At 42.8% G+C, this 18,648-nt stretch overlaps 1 protein-coding gene across 5 annotated transcripts in view; it reads left to right on the plus strand.

Annotated features, from left to right (window-relative positions):
- Sanbr (SANT and BTB domain regulator of CSR) overlaps positions 1 to 18,648 on the plus strand; it is a 54,381-nt gene that overhangs the window by 20,666 nt on the left and 15,067 nt on the right. For all 5 annotated transcript variants that reach the window (XM_057772248.1, XM_057772247.1, XM_057772249.1 and 2 more), the window contains 7 exons: positions 1,727 to 1,813; positions 1,981 to 2,091; positions 6,747 to 6,870; positions 10,296 to 10,448; positions 13,818 to 13,963; positions 15,534 to 15,633; positions 18,027 to 18,059. In XM_057772248.1, coding sequence (XP_057628231.1) covers positions 1,727 to 1,813; positions 1,981 to 2,091; positions 6,747 to 6,870; positions 10,296 to 10,448; positions 13,818 to 13,963; positions 15,534 to 15,633; positions 18,027 to 18,059 — 754 coding nt within the window. The remainder of the gene's footprint in view (positions 1 to 1,726; positions 1,814 to 1,980; positions 2,092 to 6,746; positions 6,871 to 10,295; positions 10,449 to 13,817; positions 13,964 to 15,533; positions 15,634 to 18,026; positions 18,060 to 18,648) is intronic.

Raw genomic sequence — 18,648 nt, forward strand, 5'->3', positions numbered from 1 at the left:
ATAAGTACTTAGCATTTATTTCCTAACACTGTATCTGACATTATTTAAAAACATATAATTTAATCTTCATTAACCTTATGAGCTTATAATTATTAGCCATACTTTATTATCTTTTATTTGATTTTTGTTTGATTTACCATTAGAGTGAGTAGGGCACCTGGCCCTTCAGCAGTGACGGTCAGAGAATAACCTTTGAGAGTCTGTCTTTCTTCTCTAGCTTTTATCTTCTCAGCACCTTGCTGGCCCCATTAGCCATATGTTATAGACAAGAAAATAAAGATCAAAAAGCAGGCTGCTAAAAATTATATTCCTAGTTATTAGTAGACCTGGGTTGTTAAATTCTCAAATTTTTAAATCTTGAATATTCCAGTAATAAAGGCCTGAAGGAAAGACAGATAACTGCTTCTTTTCTGGCAAAAAAATACATTCTTGACAGATATGGTGGCATATTCCTACAACTCTAGCACTCAAGAGGCTAATGCAGGAGGATTGCTCCAAGTCAGAGGCCATCCTGAGCTACGTAGTGAAACCAGTTTTCAGAAAAACAACACAAAATATGAGCAAAAGCGGTGTCACAGTGCATGAGCCTCGAACAGCATTTGGGGTGGAGGGGGCAAGTACTCAGGATTTAAAGATCAACCCTAGCTGCAGAGTGAGTTTGGGGTCATAAGAGACCCTGCCTTTTAAAAAAAAAAATGGCAAGATTGCTCAGTGGTTAAATGCACGTACTGCCAAGACTGGTGGCCTGAATCCAGTCCTCAGGACCCACATGGTGAAAGGAAAGAACTGACTTCCAAAAACCATTCCCTCATCTCCATGTATGTACCATGGCATGAGTATGTACACACACACACACCAAAAATAAACACGTAATGAGAAAAAGAGAATCTTGATCAGCAATAGGTTTATTTACTTAGAATAGCAAAAATTAAATGCCCAAAAGGAACTTCCTAGGAAGTATTAATCTCATTTTCTACATGTATGAGGACAACACTTATTTTACCACTGTAAACTAACTTTAGGGCTGGGAAGATGGCTTCATACACAAAGTGGTTGCTGTGTATGCTCGACAATCCCCGGACCCACAAAAAGTCAGACTTATGGCATCTATCTGTGTAACCCTAGACTGGAGCAGGAGAGACAGAAAGATCCCAAAGACTGACTGGACAAGCCAGTCTAACCAAAATGACAGCCTCCACATTGAGTTAGAGATTCATTTTTAAAAAATAAAGTGGAAGGCCGGGCGGTGGTGGCGCACACCTTTAATCCCAGCACTTGGGAGGCAGAGGTAGGCGGATCTCTGTGAGTTCGAGACCAGCCTGGTCTACAAGAGCTAGTTCCAGGACAGGCTCCAAAGCCACAGAGAAACCCTGTCTCGAAAAACCAAAAAAAAAAAAAAAAGAAAAAGAAAAAAAATAAAGTGGAAGGACCAGAGAGAGGCTTCAGTGTTTTAAGAGCACAAAGAGCACATGCTGCTCTTACAGAGGACCTGAGTTCAGTTTCCAGCACCAGTGTCCAGCAGCTCCATCTGCCTGCAACTCCAGCTCCAGGGGCTTTGATGCCCCCCCATGGGCACCTGCGCTTATGCGCACACACCCCCATAGAGACGCATACCCATAATGTAAAAGGAAGGCAGGGAAGACGGAAAGGAGGGAGGGAAAACTCACCACTAACTTTAAGATGCTAAATATAGACGTTAAATTTATTGGCCATTTGTTTTTAATAGTAAACTTTTTTGTAAGAAGATTGAAAGACTGTTCGATCCTGAGTACTTCAATCCAGATTCTCGAAACAATGCAGCAACACTATACAGGTAACATATTTTTCTTGGTATGCTATGTAATATAGCTACGTTATATTCTTGGTATGTTATGTAATATAGCTACATTATATTCTTGGTATGCTATGTACTACAGCTACATTGTTTAATTTACTACATTCATTCTTTTCTTGAGTGTTTTTGACATCTCCTTGATGTAGGTGTTGTTTGTGTAAGAAACTGTTAACCAGAGAAACGGAGAGGAGAATTCCTTGCATCCCTGGAAAAATCAATGTGGACCGACATGGAAATATTATCTACGTCCACATAAGGTACAGTGAAGATAATCTAGTTTTCGTGTGTGAATTTCAAGAATACTTATAAACATATAACTTAATTTTCTGGTTTGTGTCTTGTTTGCTGTATAGTCTAAACTAGCTTTAAATTTACCCCCTCCTACCTCAGCTCCCAAGTGTCAGAGTTGTATGCAGGCACCATACATGTCCTGTGTAAATACTTTTATAAGGACTAGGACAGCACTGAATGTTTTTCTGACTGACTTAGAAAGACGCTGCTTCAAAACAAAGTTGTTGCAAAAACTGTCTTGTATTTACTGTGTGTGTTTCATAATGTCCTAAAACTTCAAAATGTTGCAAGTTATTATATGTTAGTCTTAAAAGATTTTAGTCAGTACCATTAAGGTGATTTATCACTAATGTTATTATCTATTAAGTGTTATATTGAATTTTACAAGAGAACTAAATTTATTTTCAGTTAATTCTTGATGAATGAAAAAAATTAGGGTGGAGTTTCTATATCTATTCTTCATACTTTGGCATACTTTATTAGCATATAATACATATTCATGCTTATATTTAACACAAAATTTCATTCTGAGTTGGTGAACTGTCTCAGAAGAACAGAAACTTTCAAGATGCGTGTGTTCTTTGATAGCATTCCGTTGCTAGGAAGTTTTACACAGAGGTATTGTTGAGTCTATGAAAGTATTTAACAAGGTCACTCATTGCCGTATTAAGTATACTAGCTAGCTTCCCTCCTTCCACGAACTCCCAGTGAGTGAGTGGGCTAAAATACAGCCATGTAGTGGTATATGCACATGGTGCGTGGGTGTGAATGCAGACGAGGAACCATGCACAAAATAAATTTTTTAGTATTAAAATGTAATATATAATGCTATATAAAATGTAGCAAATCAGTTCTTTTTTAAAATGTATGTTTAGTTCTCTGAATGGGGGCATATGTGTGGATGCCCTGGAAGGCCAGAGGCATCAGATCCCCTGGAGCTGGCATTGTAGGTGGTAGTTAGCTCTCTGACATGAGTACCGAGGATCAAACTTGAGTCCTCTCCAAGGACAGTAACCGGCAAGCCATAACTCCAGCCCCTCAAATCAGTTCTTAGTTCATACCCTTCAAGGACAATTTTTAAACTGGGTGTAGTGATGTATTTCTATAACCCGAGTACTCCGAACACAGAGCCAGAGGATGGAGAGTTTGATGTTAGCCTGAACTATATAGCAAATTTGAGACAAGCTTCAGAAAACTCTTGTCTGGGGCTGGAGAGATGGCTCAGCAGTTAAGAGCACTAGATACTCTTTCAGAGACCCCGGTTCAATTCTCAGCAGCCACATGGTGGCTCACAACCAACTCTAACTTCTAACTTCAGTTCAAGGAGATTTGATGCCCTATTCTGAGCTTCAGGGGTATCAGACATGCACATGGTGCACAGATATGCATGTAGTCAAAGAACCATACAAAAAAATTAAGATTAAAATAAGCTTTTGGGGGCTGGAGAGATGGCTCAGCGGTTAAGAGCATTGCCTGCTCTTCCAAATGTCCTGAGTTCAATTCCCAGCAACCACATGGTGGCTCACAACCATCTGTAAAGAGGTCTGGCGCCCTCTTCTGGCCTGCAGGCATACACGCAGACAGAATATTGTATACATAATAAATAAATAAATATTTAAAAAATAAAATAAAGTAAGCTTTTGGCTGGGGCTAATGAGATGACCCAGGGTTAATGTCCTTGCCACAATGCCCGACGACCTGAGTTTAATCCCCAGGACCCTCATAGTGGACGGAGAAATAGACTTGCCTAAGCTGACCTCTTGACCTCTACTGGCACTCACAATAAATAAATGTAATTAAAAATTTTAATTGTAATTTAAAAATATAAAAGGGCTGGGACTGGTGAGATGACTGAGCTAGTAAAGGAACTTTTCTAAGAAGCCTGGTGACCTGAGTTTGATTCCCAGGACCTACCTAATATAGGAGGGGACATATGACCTCACAGAGTTGTCCTCTGACCCACATACACACCCACACACAAAAGAAATAAATTGTTTTAGAAAAACCAAGAGCTGAAGATGTAGCTCAGAGGTAGAGTGCTTGATTAACGTGCACGAGGCACTAAGTTTGATCCCTAGCATACCTGAAAGAAAGAAAATAAGGGAGGTGGAAAATGTCCTTAGAGAAGAATATATACTTACAAAGAAAGCTGTTAATAATCTTTAACATGTGTAATGCATAAAACAAAACTAAAAGACTGGGGACATAATCCAGTTGGTAGAGTGCTTGCTTAGCATGCATAATAAAGTCCTAGGTTTGACCCTCCGTGCTGCAAAACTCAGGCATGGTAGCACCTACCTGTAATCTCAGCACTCAAGACAATCACAGAAACTCAAAGTCATCATGGGCTACACAATGTTCAAGACCAGCCTGGAGTGAAAAAATATATATCCCGTTTTAAAGAGCATATCCTCTAAAATATTAACTGTTGCTTCTGGATGGTTCTCTATACGTATTAAAAATGTGTAAGTGGGCTGGAGAGATGGCTCAGTCCTTAAGTGCTTGCTGTACAAGCAGATCCAAGCTTGGATTCCCAGGATCCACATTACAAGCTGGATGTGGCAGCGTATACTTGTAACACAAAGGCTGGGGTGGAGGAGCCTGCAAGTGCTGTGGTGAGTCAGTGCAGCCAGAACAGTGAGCTCCAGCTTCAGTGATGCCCCTGTCTCAGAACAGTTAGGTAGCAGGTGACAGGAAAAGACACCTGATCTCATCCTCTGGCCTCCACACACACGCATGGCCAAGTGTACCCATATACATGCTCAAACATGCAGTTACCATGCATACAAAGTAATTTTAAAAGTCCATAACCTGCGTGTATGCACACATACTCACATGAAAGCATGAATCCACTACGCAAATACACACACACACACCTATAACCATAGTCAAGTGTGGCTTATGTATGTAATCCACGAACTTGAAAAGTGAAGGCAGGGGCTGGAGAGATGGCTCAGCATTTCGGAGCACTGGAAGCTCTTAAGAGGACCCGAGTTCACTCCTCAGCACCCACACAGCAGTTCACATCCCTCTGCAGCTCCGGTTCTGGAGCATCCGATGCCCTCTCTGACTTCTGTGGGCTCTGCATACACCTGATACACAGACATACATGCAGACAAACGCATAAGATAAAAAATAGAGTGTTTTTATTTACTTAATAATAATGTTATGGGGGGGGGTTCAGGATAGAGTTTCTTTGTGTAGCTTTGGAGCTCTTGTAGACCAGGCTGGCCTTGAACTCACAGAGATCTGCCTGCCTCTACCTTCCAGTGCTGGGATTAAAGGAATGCGCCACCACCATCCGGCAAGAGTATTTTTAAAATAAACAAACTGTTTTTAAAGCCTGACATGGTTTCTCCATGGCTATGATTCCAGCCTTGGGGAGGATGATATAGGAGGGTCAGTGCAGATTCAAGACTAACCTAAGCTATAACATGCCATCCTGGGTTCATTTTTAAAAATTATCTCTAAATAATTTTTAAGACAGATGCACCTGTATGATTTGTAACATCATATTCATATTTCATTATTGCTGAACTAAGCACAAAAATCACAAAAGTTTTTTTTTTTTTTTTTTTTTTGGTTTTTTCGAGACAGGGTTTCTCTGTGGTTTTGGAGCCTGACCTGGAACTAGTTCTTGTAGACCAGGCTGGTCTCAAACTCACAGAGATCCACCTGCCTCTGCCTCCCGAGTGCTGGGATTAAAGGCGTGCACCACCACCGCCCGGCTCACAAAAGTTTTTAAAGTTTCAAGTGGAGCCTTAGAAAGAAGCTGGATGTGGTAGCCTACCCCTATAATTCCAGCATTCCAGAGACTCAGGCAGTAGGAACTCAGCTTTTGAGGTCCACTGAGCTGTGTAGCAAGTTCCAGGCCAGCCTGGGCTATCTAGTAAGAACCTGTCTCAAACAAATAAATAGTACAGTTACATGTGGCCATAACAAATATGGTTTATGCCTTTGATGATTGTTAAAATGTATATAAATAAGGAAGACTGGTTGTCTAACACTGTATTGCTCAAGTAGAAAATGCTGTTTAAGAGTAATGTAATAAGCCATCACATTATTGGGGTATTTAGAAGCACTAACAGCACACCTTACAACACGTACAGTTCTAGTAAAGGTCTCAGAACTCATGAGACGGCCAACAAAGACATCCATCACCTACTGACCTGAATTTAACCCCTGGGAAACCCCCAATATGAAGGAGCAAACTGATTCCTACAGATTGTCCTGTGACCTACACACACACACACACACACACACACACACACACACACACGCATGCCCTGGCACATGCACTCACACACATCCACGTACAGAAGAGGTAAACAACCTTTAAAAAGTAAAAATGAAATAAAGCTCCTTTAAACCAACATGGCCTGCTTCTTACGTGTTGACCTGTTCAAACTGTTTAATAATATTCAGCTCAACAGAATGAGTGTGTTCAGCCTTTTCATACCTTCTTCTGTTGTCTAAAGAATAAAGAAATTGTACCTGTTTTTCAGTGTAGCCCATGCCACACTCAGTTGAAGAATATTCTTGGAAACAAGCCACAAATGTTAAGACATTTGGTTAAAACAAACGTATTTCTCACTTAAAATAATTGAGACTTTTTCTCCAGAGATAAAACCTGGGATGTACATGAGTATTTGAACAGTCTTTTTGAAGAATTAAAATCTTGGAGAGATGTATATTGGCGCTTGTGGGGAACGATCAACTGGCTGACTTGTTCCAGGTGTTGCCAGGTGAGATTTTAAAGAAAGCAGTGGCAGGAAGAGCGTTCTGGTGCAAATTGTCTGCGTCGGTCTCTGTTTCTTTTGTTATTTTGTCCTTTCTTCCTCCTGTGTTTATTGCTCAATTTTTTCAGACTTTCAGAAAAGCAACAGATTCTTTGTTGTCTAATTCAGTTTTTCAGTGTAAAACATATAGAATCTTTATTGCTTTTATTTCCAGCCAAACTGTTTCTCCACTGGGCCATAAATTTCCTTAGAGATTCAGAGGCATTCGGCCTTCTGTTGTCTTGGGTTTCAAGACAAGGTGTTACCATGTAGCATGCACTGGCCTGGAGCTTGTGATCCTGTCAGCTCCCTGCTGCTGCTGCTGCTGCTGCTGCTGCTGCTGCTGCTGCTGCTGCTGCTGCTGCTGCTGTTGCAGGTGTGTGCACAGGCATGCATCACCACACCTGGCTGCTTCTTAGTGTTAATTGCATTCCCGAGAATGCTTTGTTCTCTCCCTGAACCCCAGTTGGCTCTCAAGCTGTAGTACTGAGCTGTATTCCCAGTCTTATTCATGGCTTTAATAGTTTAACTTTATAACAGGCACAAGCAGGTTAGTTCTTTTTTTTAAAATTAATTAATTTATTTATTTGAGATTTCTGCCTCTTCCCCACCACCGCCTCTCATTTCCCTCCCCCTCTCCCAATCAAGTCTTCCTTCCAGCCCAAAGAGCAATCAGGGTTCCCTGCCCTGTGGGAGGTCAAGGACCACCCACCTCCATCCAGGTCTAGTAAGGTGAGCATCCAAACAGCCTAGGCTCCCACAAAGCCAGTACGTGCAGTAGGATCAAAACCCAGTGCCATTGTTTTTGACTTCTCAGCAGCCCTCATTGTCCGCTATGTTCAGCAAGTCCGGTTTTATCCCATGCTTTTTTTAAACCCAGTCCAGCTGGCCTTGGTGAGTTCCCGATAGAACATCCCCATTATCTCAGTGTGTGGGTGCACCCCTCGCGGTCCTGAGTTCCCTGCTCGTGCTCTCTCTCCTTCTGCTCCTCATTTGGGCCTTGGGATTTCAGTCCGGTGCTCCAATGTGGGTCTCTGTCTCTGTCTCCTTTCATCGCCTGATGAAGGTTAATATCCAGGAGGATGCTTATATGTTTTTCTTTGGGTTCACCTTCTTATTGATCTTCTCTAGGATCACGAATTATAGGCTCAATGTCCTTTATTTATGGCTAGAAACCCATTATGAGTGAGTACATCCCATGTTCCTCTTTTTGGGTCTGGCTTACCTCACTCAGGATAGTGTTTTCTATTTCCGTCCATTTGCATGCAAAATTCAAGAAGTCATTGTTTTTCACTGCTGAGTAGTACTCTAATATGTATATATTCCATACTTTCTTCATCCATTCTTCCATTGAAGGGCATCTAGGTTGTTTTCAGGTTCTGGCTATTACAAACAATGCTGCTATGAACATAGTTGAGCATATACTTTTGTATACCTAAGGGCATCTCTTGGGTATATTCCCAAGAGTAGTATTGCTGGGTCCTGGGGTAGGTTGATCCCGAATTTCCTGAGAAACCGCCACACTGCTTTCCATAGTGGTTGCACAAGTTTGCATTCCCAGCAGCAATGGATGAGTGTACCCCTTTCTCCACAACCTCTCCAGCAGAGTCTATCATTGGTGTTTTTGATTTTAGCCATTCTGACAGGTGTAAGATGGTATCTCAAAGTTGTGAGAATTCTCAACAGAAGAAGTTCAAATGGCCAAAAGACACTTAAGGTCATGCTCAACCTCTTTAGCGATCAGGGAAATGCAAATCAAAGCAGGTTAGTTCTTCAAGGCACATAGGACGGCTTTTTACAGAGTCACCATTGTTCCTAATTAGTCTATGTAAATCCAAGGTTTTCTACATCAAATCTCATATGAATGCCCTTGCTTTAGATTTCTCTCTCACTTGATTTTCAGTAGAGGGAAGAAAGAACAGGTCATCCAAACCATCAGAGTCAGGGCATGTGTACATCCTGCTCACTGGGCTAACCCTGGGTTTGTTGAAGTATATTTATAGAGAGCACTACTCATCCGTTTTGTGAGGTTGATACATACAATAGTGTTATCACCATAAGGGCATAAACATTTTCATTGTTTCCGTGTGCTCTTTTTTAAATCAGCTGCTTCTTAGTGGTTGACAGTCACTATCAAACCTGTGTGTTTAGCCGGGCGGTGGTGGCGCATGCCTTTAATCCCAGCACTCGGGAGGCAGAGGCAGGCAGATCTCTGTGAGTTCGAGACCAGCCTGGTCTACAAGAGCTAGTTCCAGGACAGGCTCCAAAACCACAGAGAAACCCTGTCTCGAAAAACCAAAAAAAAAGCCTGTGTGTTTGATTGATAGTTTCTCCTTTTTCAGAATGTCATTAGATAGAGTCATACACTGTTTAGTTACTTGAGTGGAATTCTTTCACTGAATAGAACGAATTTGAAATTTAAACATATTGTTGCCCACACCCATTTCCCCCTTTCATTGCTGAGTAGCCTCTGTCATATGGATTACACAGTGTGTTAACTGTTCGCCAGCTGATGCACATTTGTGCCAGTTAAAGTTCAGAGCCATTGCGAAGCAATGGCTATAAGTATTCCCATACAGGTTTTCTCATAAAAATGGACTTTTAGATCTCTTGAGTGGTTACCCAGGATTAGAACTGCAGTATAATAATCTAAGTTACCATTTTCTAAATTTCCTGAGTCCTTCTGCATTCCTTTAGCCTTGTATGAGCATGGCAATTGTTCCGTGTCTTGTTAACACATTTGTATATTTGTCATTATTGTTAAACTAAGTGTTAATTTTACTTTTGCCTTTGAGTTTTTTATGAACTTACATATGGACTGGGAACCCATTTCATAACCAAAACATGTCAAGTTATTTTCTTTAATGGCTGGAAGTTAGGCCACAGTTTTTATTAATACCAATACTAAGTATCAAGAAAATCAAAGAATAACCAAGTGAGGTAAAATAATTTGATATTTCACTGGAGTTTAAAAAAATTGGTGAGTTTTAAAATTAGGTGTATATACTAGGATCAGCTTTTCTCATCTGGGTTTTTAGTAAAGAACTTTTGGTTTTGCTTTTTAGAAACTTCTTTGGAGTATAGCTGCATACTATAAAATTCATTGTTATATAATTCATCTGTTTTTTTTCAGAGTTGGTACCGCTTACTGTATGCCATCCACTTTAGTACATTCCCATCACCTCATAAGGGGCCCTGTGCCCATCTGCTTCCACTCAGATTTCTTGCCTCAAATCCTGTCAAGTGTTCATCTCCTTTGAGCGTCTGTCGATGGACCATTTCTGTGTGTTTCATATAAATGAGACATGTAGCATATGGTCTTCAGAAAAGTCTTTTTGAGACGTGTTTCTTTGTGGGATAATTGCTGATTTTGATGTGTTTCTTTTACCCAGGCTTTTCTCTGTATTGAGTTCTCCCACTGTCAGTACCACTCGGAAGTGGTAGTGTATTCCACCACAGTAAGTTCCCTGAGCACTGTGGGTACTGGAGTCTACCCCTGCTGTAACCAGAAGGTCCTTCGGTTTGATCCCACTCAGCTCACAAAGGTAAGACTTTTTGTTTTAATCTTCGATTGAAGTTTGGGAGTTTCCTGTATCTATACAATGAATATTGCTCACACTCACCCACCGCTCTCTCCCTCCAGCTCCCCTTAGTGCCCCCACCCCATCTTCCTCTCACCTTCATGGCTTTTATTGTTATTAGTAACCCTCTGAATCCGGTTATCTCTGTCAGAGGAACTAAAGGTAAGTTTTGAATATTCCTTTTTATAGTCCAACTGCCCCTAACGTTTTTATGTCAAATCTTTTAAAGTATAACTACATCAACATTCAAAACAAAAACTTCAGAAGGTACCTACAGAAGTAAAGAAAGAAATAGCACCCTTCTTACCACACCCCGGCTTCTTAGAAGTAGCAACTCTTAACAGTTTGCTTTCAGATCTTTTTTGTTCAGGCAAAAGACATGAAAGGGGGCTGAGGACTTCCTGGCAGGAAGGGTGGTGAGACAGTAGAGAGAGGAGACAGGAGAGAGTGAGCAGGAAGGAGTACAGTCAGATAAATTATACACGCGTGAATCTGTCGTGTCTTTCTGTGTGTGACACACTGGACATGACCAGGCTCACTCACATAGGCTTTGATTGGAAACTGTCTCCAGAGCACGGATAAGTCGTGAGTGACTCCATCACTGAAGACAATGCCTTCCTGTCCTCCAGCAGCCCTTCACTACCATAAGCTCCTCTTCACCCCTCCCCCAATGACTGAGTATTTACTACAAGTTTAGTCTCATGCCAGCCCTATCAGGCAGCCACAGCTGCTGTGAGTCCGTGAGCACCACAGCCATGTCAGACCCACAATTCAGGCTTTCATGGTCCTCCCCCACTATCATCCAGCTTTTAAATGCTTTCTGTCTCCTCTTCTGTGATGTTCCCTTAGCCTTAGAAGGTAGTATATGTTTACTGCTCTAGAGGTGACTAGACCTGAGAGAGTGGAGCCTAAAAATGAGACAGACTAGTCTTGTCCAATAGCCAGCTTTAGTCAAAGCAGACAGTTTGTACCGTGAGGGTTAAGAAAGATCACCCAAGTAAAATTCTCGTGAGTTCATGCTGCGCATAATCACAAGGGCAAAAACATGTTTCCATAGAGGCATGTAAACACGTAACAGAGCACACTCACTCCATCCGCTACGCCTAGGAGGGGCACGAAAGCACATTCCGGGAACAATTTCACAGTGTTGAAGAAAGCGAGGTCACGAAACTCTTGTCTTGTTTTCTTGGAGTTTTCTCATAAGTACTCAGCATTCCCCTCAAATGATTCCATTCTTAGACTGTGTTCCGACAATGGGATCTCCCAGTTAAGCGGAATCACTCAGCAGTCACGTGTTCTCTGAACTGTGCCGGCCATGAGTCTTTGCATTGACCTTATTGTGTTGCCAAGAGAAGTTTCCTTGGTAAAAAGTCCTGGGCCAGCTCCAGCATGCTCCTACTTCCATAGTCTCTGCTACCATGTGGTCCGGTGTTGAAGGGAGCTGCGGGCCTCTTCCCACAGCCTGGCTCATGGCTGCCTGGCTAGCTTATGCCCCAAAATAACAACTCACAAACTGTATTCTTTTAAACACTGCTTGGCCCATTAGCTCTAGCCCTTACTGGCTAATTCTCATATCCCGATCAACCCATCTCTAATAATCTGTGTAGCACTAGTCTTACCGGGAAACATTCAGCATGTCTGACCTGGCGGCTGGCTGCATCGCGTCTGCTCTGGAGCACAGTGGTATGGCGTCTGGCTCTGAAAGGAGCTGCCCTGCATCTGAGCTCACTTCCTCTTCCTCCCAGCATTCTGTTCTGTTCACTCCACCCATGTATGTTCTAACCTATGAGGGCCAAGCAATTTCTTTATTATTTAACCAATGACCTTCCTCCATCAGTCTGGACTTTTTTTTTTTTTTTTTTTTTTTTTAGGATTATATGAGCCAGGCTTACACCTGTAATCGTAGCACTTTTTAAAAGGCTAAAGTGGGAAGATTGCTATGAGTTCAAAGCTAGTCCAAATTACAAATTACATGGTGAATTTCAAGCTAGCCTGGGCTACAGAATAGGACCCTGACATAAGAAACAAAACAAATACATTTTAGACACAAATTATTGGTAGGATTTTGTTAGTGTTTTGTGTTTGCTTTTTTGGGTGTTTCTTTGTGGGTGGGTACTAGATATTGTATATTCCACATTGTTCCTTTTTTAAAAAGGTGTGTGTGTGTGTGTGTGTGTGTGTGTATTTTGTCTGCTTATATGTATGTGCACCATGTGTCCTGGTGCAAAGGAGAGAAGAAGGCATTGGATCTCCTGAAACTGAGTTATGATTGGTTGTAAGTCATCATTTGGGATCTGGGAAGTGAACTTAGATCCTTTGCAAGAGAAACAAGTGCCCTAAATAGCTAAGCTGTCTTTCCAGTCCATTTTTTATACTCTCATATCTTACTTCCTGACTGTCATTTCCCCTCCTTCCAGTTCCTCTTCTCTATCATCCACTCCTCCTCATCTCCCTTCAGAAAACGGCAGGCCTCCCAGGGATAGCAACAAAACATGGTGTATCAAGTTACAGTAAAATTAGGCACATCCCCTCATATTAAGGCTGGATAAGGCAACCCAGTAGGAGGAAAGGGGTCCCAAAAGCAGGCAAAAGAGTCACAGGATTCCTACCAGTGGCCACAGTCTTCAAGATTATCAGCTGCAGCAGCTCCTCAGTAAAAGGTGGAGCCTACATTCATTTAACCTATCTGTGCCACAATTTAGATTGGCTTCATCTTACACAGTGTCTTAATCAGTGTTCTATTGCTGTGGAGAGACTTTATGGCCACAGCAACTATTAAAAAGGAAAACACTTAATTGGGCTTGCATAGAGTTTTAGTGGCTTAGTTCCTTTTCATGGCAGGGAACATGGCAACACACAGGCAGACATGGTGCTGGAGAAGTAGCTGAGAGTTTTACATCCAGATCTATAGGCAACAGAAGGGGAGACAGCAACACCAGGTCTAGCTTGAGCAAATGAGACCTCAAAGCCCATCCCCAGTGACACACTTCCTCCAACAAAGCCACACCTCCTAATCCCTCCCAAGTAGTGCCACTCCCAGTGACTAGATTTCAGACATACGAGCCTATGGCTTCTATTCTCATTCACACCACCACAACCAGATAACCACATCTGCTGTGAGTTCACGAGTGTAGCATCCATTGCCATGCCCAGAAGACAGCATCTCAACAGCACGTCTTCTGGTCTTACACTCCTCCTTCTCTGTGATGGGCGTGAGCTTTGGTGTGTGTGTGACATGTTCCATAGGTGCCCCACTTATGGCTGGACACTGCATCTCTTGAACGATTGTTTTTATAGTGAGCCTGCCTCTAACAGTGTCTCTCCTGTCTGCAGGGCTGTAAGGTGAGGGACCACATGGTTATTCTTCATGATCAAGGAGAAAGTGATGATGTGTCGTCTTGTCCGACTACTAGAATACTGGACGATCTATACAAGCACAGGGATGTCATTCTTGTGCCTTTTCTTAAAGATGCAGCTAGGTGAGGAAAAACACTACTTTTCCATTTTATTCAGTAGTTTCCAGTTCATGATCCCCTCCCCCCACAGTTTCCCCATATCAATGGTGTCAGCCCTCCTGCAGCTACCATTTCAGAGAGCTGAACTGAAGGTACAACATCTGCTTAACACGTACAAGGACCTGGTGTGATCCCAGCATCGCAGTGTGTGTTTGTGCGCTTACGCATGTGTGCACGCTGGGAAGGGGGCGATGTCTTAGTTAGGGTTTCTATTTCTGTAGTGAAACACCATGACCTAAAGCAAGTTGGGGAGGAAAGAGTTATTTGGTTTACACTTCCACATTGTAGCCCATCACTTGAAGGAAGCCAAGACAGAAACTCAGACTGGGCAGAAACCTGGAGATTGGAGCTGCCGCAGAGACCCTGGAGGAGTGCAGCTCATTGTATTGTTCTTCATGGTTCTCATAGAGCCCAGGACTGCCAGCCCAAGGGAGGCCCCACCCACAGTGGACTTGTCCCCCACCCTCCACCCAAGTCAGTCACTAATTAAGAAAATATCCTACGGGCTTGGCTGCAGCCTGATCTTATGGAGGTATTTTCTCATTGCGGCTCCCTTCTCAAATGTTGTAGTTTGTGTTAAGCTGACATAAAAGTAGACAGGAGGGAGATGTGGAGAGAGGACAGAGCTTCATTGAATTTATGGTGATTTACACCAAGAACAGAGTTATCTGACAGATAAAATAGAAAAATACAGGAAGTTCAAGGGAAGGGAAAACTAAGGAAAAAAACTTGGTACTAAAAATGTTGAGATTTTAAATGCAATGTTTGAAAATTTTGAGTTTTTCCCCCACATCTCCTTACCCCACCTCACCCCATCTCACAGTGTCATCCTGGGATCAGACCTCAGGCTCAAGCTGACACTTTGTGCCAGTGAGCTGTCCCCAGTGACACAGGCCGGGAAGGAGCTGACAGTGAGGTCGTCTTTCCATAACTTTGAACTCCTAAACGCAGTCATTTCTGCAATCCCTTCTGTGGTGTTGGAGCTGCCGCAGGCTGCTGGCTAGGCTGGAGGACTCCTAACAGGGGCTCTTTGGAGAGCGATGCCTTACCACCTGCCTGGCAGACGGGACTCGCCTCCGGGGGATGCTCTCCTGAAGCAAGTGCCATACATAAACATGGAAGTGTTTCCAGGCATAGTTGCTCACACCTGTAATCCCAGCACTCAGGAGGCAGAGGTGGGGATCTCTGAGTTCAAGACCAGCCTGGTCTACAGAGCAGGACAGTTCCAGAACAGCCAGGGCCACACAGAGAAACCCTGTCTCAAAAAGCAGGGGAAAGTACACACTGAAGTGACAGCCTCACAGGCGAGCACTAAAATTCTGTTTGTAGAGTAAGGATCAGGACTGTGTCTCTCAAGCCACACGCAGCGTCTGTAAGAACAAGGTAGTCTGCATGTGTATCTGAGCACAGTGTGTGCAGTGCCTGGGGAGCCAGGAAGGGTCACAGTCCCCTGCAGCTGAGCCTTCTTTCCAGCCCTCCTGTAAGTGGTAAGAAATTGAATGTTTCTCTACAAAAAATGTTCTTGTCATTCAAGTGATCCTGGGGCTGGCTCCTGTGATGAGAAGGGCCTGGAATATGATGTTTTACTGGAACCAAATACACCATGGGGCACCAAAATGGGGGAGCTCAATGCTGTGAGTAACTTTTGTATTTACTGTATATATAAAACAACTGATGGCATTTGTCTCTGACAGGAGCCTGGTCTGTTGAAATTAAAATTGAACTGGTTATCCAATTATAACATGATGCTGTTCTGAGGGAGTGAAAGTGTGGAAAGTGACAGGGAATAGACTGTTTGACTCCAGGAATTGACGGCTGGTAAAAGTTTAGAAAAAAACTTGTTTTCAGGCTTTCTATTATGGAAAAATAATGAACTGGGAAGTGAAGGAAATGTAAATGCATGTTTTGGTCCCTTCTTGTTCTTTAATACATTGGTATGAAATTTTGTATTTTATTCAAGAACATGTTTTATTTTTCAAAAGTTTTAAAATTGAAAAAAAAAATTAAAGGTGGTCAGATGTAGTAGGAGGCTGCTTATTCATTTCCCAGCTGCCCAAACTCCCGAAATAACCACACAGAAATGGTACTAATTAAATCACTGCTTGGCCCATTAGCTCTAGCTTTTTATTGGCTAACTCTTGCATATTAATTTAACCCATCTCCATTAATCTGTATTACCATGTGACTGGCTTACCAGGTAAAGTTATGGCCTCTGTCTCCAGTGGAGCTCCATGGCTTCCCTCTGACTCCGCCCTTCATCTCCCAGCATTCCATTTAGTTCCCCTCCCCTGCCTAGCTCTGCTCTGCCCTGCGCAGGCCTAAGACAATGTCTTTATTAACCACTGGTAGTCACAACATACGGGGGAATCCCACATCAACCAGAAGAGCTTTGATCCCATTTATTCAGTTGAGTTTTGTTATTAAGGCCCAGGGAATCTATTAATTTGTTGACTTTCATGGTGGATGTAGAATTTACTTGAGAAAGTGAAAAACTGCAGAAAGCTACGTAAATAGATGGTAATTAGTTATTTAAGAATTATGTACAAGCTATATAGTTATGTGGTTCCTTAACTTGAAATAAATGCAAACTTGAAATAGAGGAAACGATTGAGAGAGCGAGGAAAGACAAAGAGGGTGCAGAGTGAGGGGACAGGAGAGAGGAGGCGGAAAGAAGAGGAGAGAGAGGGGAGAGAGCACACCCACTGTGTTTACCCTTGTGTAAGAGCCCATAGAAAGCAGGCAGAAGGAGGGGGCAGAGAGGGGAGAGAGACTGGGGAGAGAGAAGAGTGGCAGAGAGAAGGGAGGGCAAGAGCAAGAGGGAGATGAGCATGTTCGTCATTTTGTACACTGCTGTCAGCACAGAAACGATTCCCAGTGATGAAGGTAGGATTTCCCTCAATAGTGAGAAGAAGAAAGAGGAAGAGAGAGAGGGGTAAAGAGAAAGTGAGAGGAGAGATGGGGAGTGTGAGAAAGTAGGAAAGAGAGACTGGGAGAGAGCAGGGAAAGTATGGGAGAGGGGGAGAGAGAATGAGAGCAGAGAGGAGGGGAGAGGGAGGAGAGACAGAATGAGAGCAGAGAGAGGAGGGGGAGAGGGGAGAGACAGATTGAGAGCAGAGAGGAGGGGGAGAGAGGGGAGAGACCGAATCAGAGGATAGAGGAGGGGGAGAGACAGAATGAGAAGAGAATAAGGGGAGAGGGAAGAGACAACAGAGAGAGGAGGAGACAGGAGACAAGGAGAAAGCAAGAAGAGGAGAGAGAACAGAAGGCTGGAAGGGAGGAGGGACAGTGAGGAGATGGGTGGGGAGTAGTGGACAGGAGGGCAGATCCACCACAGTGTTGTAAGAGCACCCGATCCGGGGCCCAGTTAGGTGCAGGGAAATTCTCCCAGGAAGATGAATTCTCCACCTTCAACATAATGTTGCCATTTCCACTCTGTGACCTACAGACACCCAAGTGTACGTAGTATATACGTACGTTCATAATGCATACATATAGAATCTGAAACCTAGGCTCTCCATCTAAAGGAAAACAGGTAATATTTCTCTAAGTTTGATTTATTTCACTCAATATGGTGATTTCCAGTTGTGTCCATTTTCCTGCATATGCCATTTTTATAGTACATTAAGTCCCATATTTTATTTATCCATTCATTTGTTGGTCGACATCTAGTCTTGATCTGTATCTTGGCTTTTGTGAATAGTGCAACAGTAAGCCTGAATATGTGAAATCTCTGGAAGGTGTTGAGTTGAAGTCTCTTGGGTCTGTGCCCAGAGTGCTGTTGCTGGTCGTGTGGCCGATCTAGTTTTATGTGTTGAGCCCCCATACTGATTTCCGTAGGGGCTTCACAAGTGTGAGCCCCTGCTCTCCCTGTACCCTCACTGGCAGTTGTCATCTGTTTTCTTGATGATGGCCATTCTCGGCGGGGGGGGGGGGGGGTGTTAAAGATTGTTTTAAATAATTTTAAGCCTGAAGTGAACCATGCTTATAGACGTGCAGGTTTGTTGACTGTTGCTTCTCTGCCTTTCAGTTCTTGTCACTGAAAAACTGGACGCTGCAGTTGGTAAGTGAGCCGCTGGATTCCGTTTCTGTGAACTTCTTGCTTCCATATTGAGGTTTGATAATAAAATCTTAGCAAGTTATTTTATAAACCTTGGCTAAATGTTTGTCATCTTGACCACCTTTCCAGTTTTACATTTACTAAGAAAATGCCGTAGATTATTTACAAAAAGATAGAGCCTGATGTGGTAACTCAGATCTGCAGTCCCACCATTTGGGAAGCTGAGACAGGATTCTAGTTATTTTAGGATTTTAAATGTACATGTGTCACCAGTGTCAGGTGCCCTTGGAGGCCAGAAAAGGGTATCAGAAACCTTGGACCACCGAGCCATCTCTCCAGGACCTGGTTAAAGTCATATTTAAATCATATTTAGGGACTTGTTGGATGACTCAGCAGTTAAGGGTGCTTGCCAGCAAGTCTCAAGATCTGAGTTCAATCCCTGGGGCCCACCATACGGCAGAAGAAAACAAACTCCTGCAAGTTTTCTTCTGACCTCCACACATGTCCACAGACTAAATAATTAAATAGTCAAGTGTGATTACATCACACTTATGATATTAAGAAAACTCTATTAAGTTATTTTTGTTGTTGT

Source organism: Chionomys nivalis, chromosome 6 (genome assembly GCF_950005125.1).
Source record: "Chionomys nivalis chromosome 6, mChiNiv1.1, whole genome shotgun sequence".
In the NCBI taxonomy this organism is placed as follows: Eukaryota; Metazoa; Chordata; class Mammalia; order Rodentia; family Cricetidae; genus Chionomys; species Chionomys nivalis.